The sequence below is a fragment of the Cebus imitator genome, unplaced genomic scaffold (genome assembly GCF_001604975.1).
Source record: "Cebus imitator isolate Cc_AM_T3 unplaced genomic scaffold, Cebus_imitator-1.0 Scaffold650, whole genome shotgun sequence".
In the NCBI taxonomy this organism is placed as follows: domain Eukaryota; kingdom Metazoa; phylum Chordata; class Mammalia; order Primates; family Cebidae; genus Cebus; species Cebus imitator.
The window spans coordinates 666,092-669,222 of record NW_016107965.1 but is presented as its reverse complement, the minus strand read 5'-3'; the positions used below and the strand labels follow the sequence as shown (position 1 = coordinate 669,222).

Sequence of the window (3,131 nt, the reverse complement as noted above, 5' to 3'; positions counted from 1 at the left end):
TTTTTTTTGAGATGCAGTCTTGCTCTGTTGCCCAGGCTGGAGTGCAATGGCACGATCTTGGCTCACTGCAACCTCTGCCTCCTGGGTTCAGGCGATTTTCCTGCCTCAGCCTCCCAAGTAGCTGGGATTACAGGCCCCTGCCACTACACCCGGCTAACTTTTTTACTTTTAGTAGAGAAGGGGTTTCACCATGTTGGTCAGGCTGGTCTCAAACTCCTGACCTCATGATCTGCCCGCCTTGGCCTCCCAAAGTGCTGGGATTACAGGTGTCAGCCACCATGCCCGGCCTCCAAGAAGTTATTATGAGAAGCAGACATAAGTGAAGGAGAATGAATGAATATCTCTGTTGGTCACAATAAATGCAATCAGCAGAGCGGAATAAAGTCCAGCCACATGCCTGGTGCTGGCTCGGGTGCTGCTGGAACTATGATAGCAGCAGGCACTGTCTGCTCACAGGAGAAGCTGCCCAACTCACTGGGACAAGAGAGCCAACCACACAGCCCAACATTGTAGGGATCCAGACAAACAGCTAGGATTATGACACCTCGGACTTTCAGAGAGACAGAATGCTCGAGATAGGCTGGTGAGGCCCAAGGAGGCTTGGAGAGACTGGAAAAGCATGCAAAGGGTTATAGTAGGGAAAAGGAAGAAAGGGCATTTGAAGTATGAGGAGCAGGCTGAACAAAAGCCCAGGGGAAAGATGAAGAGGGAGTTTGTGGAAGTCAGGGAGAAGATGTGCTTGGTTGGACTGTGCAACTCACACAGAGAAACTAACAAGGGGGTGGAAGGGAATCATGGGACTGGATTAAGGAGGGCCATGGGGAGTTTAAATCTGACCACAAAAGCAAAGGGAAATAACCAGGGATTCCTCGGCTTTAAGAAGCTGTTTTTGTCATGCATTTTTCTTTCAAAGTAGAATGTGTCACGTGCAGAAACTGTTTTTCAGAATTTAAGATTTGTGTTTTACATTCTTTTTTTTTTTTTTTGAGATGGAATAACTTGCTCTGTCACCCAGGCTGGAGTGCAATGGCACAATCTCAGCTCACTGCAAGCTCTGCCTCCTGGGTTTAAACCATTCTCCTACCTCAGCATCCCAGGTAGCTGGGACCACAGGTGCCTGTCACCACGCCAAGCTAATTTTTTTGTATTTTTAGTAGAGATGGGGTTTCACCATGCTGGCCAGGCTGGTCTTGAACTCTTGGCCTCAAGTGATCTACCTGCCTCAGCCTCCCAAAACGCTGGGATTACAGACATGAGCCACCATGCCCAGCTGTGTTTTGCATTCTTAACCTGCAGGATGCTCATCTGTAACAAAGTCATTCTTTACTAAAATGGAACAGAAGTGGTTAGGCAGCTGCAAGCCCTCCATAGTGGACTTACCACGACAGCAACCCCCTCGTGCACCATTGAGGGGGAGGCATAGAGGCTGGTAGAATATTTCCCAACATACAGAGTGGGCCTAGGAGGAAAACAGATGTGTTCATTTCAGAGTCATTTAATTTCCAGATCCCACAGAAGGGAGAAATCATAGCCCCAAATACCACCCACGGTAATGGCCACTCTATAAAGTAGGAAACTGAGACTTGGCAAGTTTAAGTGACTCAGTGATAGGCTATTAACAGGTGGACGGAGAACAGAGGCCTGCTGAGTCTTAGACACACACACACACACTGTAACTTTTTTTTCCTGATTTTAAAATGAATATAACATAAAAATTTAGAAAATATAGAAAGTTAAAAAAAAAAATCTCTGGCATTCCTACCACCTAAGATAGATCCAAACTATACTTAACAGTGGCAGTCTCTTTCCTATCCCCACCTTTATTTGTGTTGGGAGAGGCGGGGGGCGGGGTCTTACCATGTTACCCAGGCTGGCCTCAAACTCCTGTGCTCAAACAATCCTCCCAACTCATCCTCTCAGCCTCCCCAGTAGCTGGAATTACAGATGTGTGCCACGGTGCCTGGCACCTCCCACCCATGATTTTTATGTAATATTTAAGAACTCTGAAGCGTCAAGGGGAGCCTCTCAGCTCCTGTATTCTGAGGTTTCTGAATGAAGCAGTTTTGGCTCTGGAGTCCTTGTGGCTTTGGAGACTGCCCTGCCTTTGGCCTATCGTGCAGGGCCTGCTACACTGTGACAGCACCAGAACACAAAGGCCACAGCCACCCTCTCCCTCCCTGAGCTCCCAACTCACGTCAGCTTGCTCTTGGCCTCTGTTTCCTTGGGGAATGGGTACTTCCACTTGGTGATGCGCCCCACCTCCCCAGACATGAAGGTCAGATAGCGCAGGGTCTCCACAGCGACATTGATGTGCATCACCTTCCTCAGACCCTCCCGCTGCCAGACATAGAAGGCCACCACAGGGGAGGCGTAGTTTTGGATCCATAGGACGTCCCCAGATTCACTGTCCACGGTCACCACCAGCCCATCACCATTGGACACAAAGTGGGACATCTCTGTACAGATCAAACAAACAAAGCACTTTGAATTTCACCCCATCCTGCAACCACATCCTCTTCTCTTGTGGCAGGCTACAGTCACTCAGTCAGAGGAAACAAGACTTCTGGAATATTCTCAGATCTCCTCTGAACAATTTCACTTGTTTCTAATGAACTTGCTTAGGGTCTACAATACCAAGACACTGAGAGCTGGCTGGCTTACAAACACAAGTTAGGATCACTCTCCCAAAGGCAATTTATTTGGTGATGTTCTTTACCATTCTATTCAATAAGTGAGAGTAAATATTGAGGAGAAAGGAACCAATGGAGATGTCTATTAATCTGGCATTTCATAGCAATAACCTGAAACTCATCGATCAAACTGAAACTCAGGGACAGCTGCAGTAGCTCATGGCTGTAAGCCCAAGATTGAGAGGCTGAGGTGGGAAGATCATTTGAGTCCAGGAGTTCAAGACCAACCTGGGCAACATGGTGAGACCCCCATCTCTACAAAATAAACAAACAAAAAATTAGCCAGGGAGTTGGGGAGTGGTGGTACAAGCCCGTGTTCCCAGCTACTCAGGAGGCTGAGTGGGAAGATCGCTTGAGGCTAGGAGTCTGAGACTGCAGTGAGCCATGATTGCCCCGCACTCATTCTGGGCAAGTGAGTGAGACCTTGTCTCAAAAAAAAAA

General features: G+C 47.9%; 1 protein-coding gene across 1 annotated transcript in view; it reads right to left on the bottom strand.

The window, feature by feature from the left end:
* The window catches only part of ERN1 (endoplasmic reticulum to nucleus signaling 1), a 47,217-nt gene that overhangs the window by 25,284 nt on the left and 18,802 nt on the right, over positions 1-3,131 (bottom strand). The window contains exons 5-6 of the mRNA XM_017517860.1: positions 2,195-2,456; positions 1,381-1,459 (exon numbers count right to left, since the gene is read on the bottom strand). Coding sequence (XP_017373349.1) covers positions 1,381-1,459; positions 2,195-2,456 — 341 coding nt within the window. The remainder of the gene's footprint in view (positions 1-1,380; positions 1,460-2,194; positions 2,457-3,131) is intronic.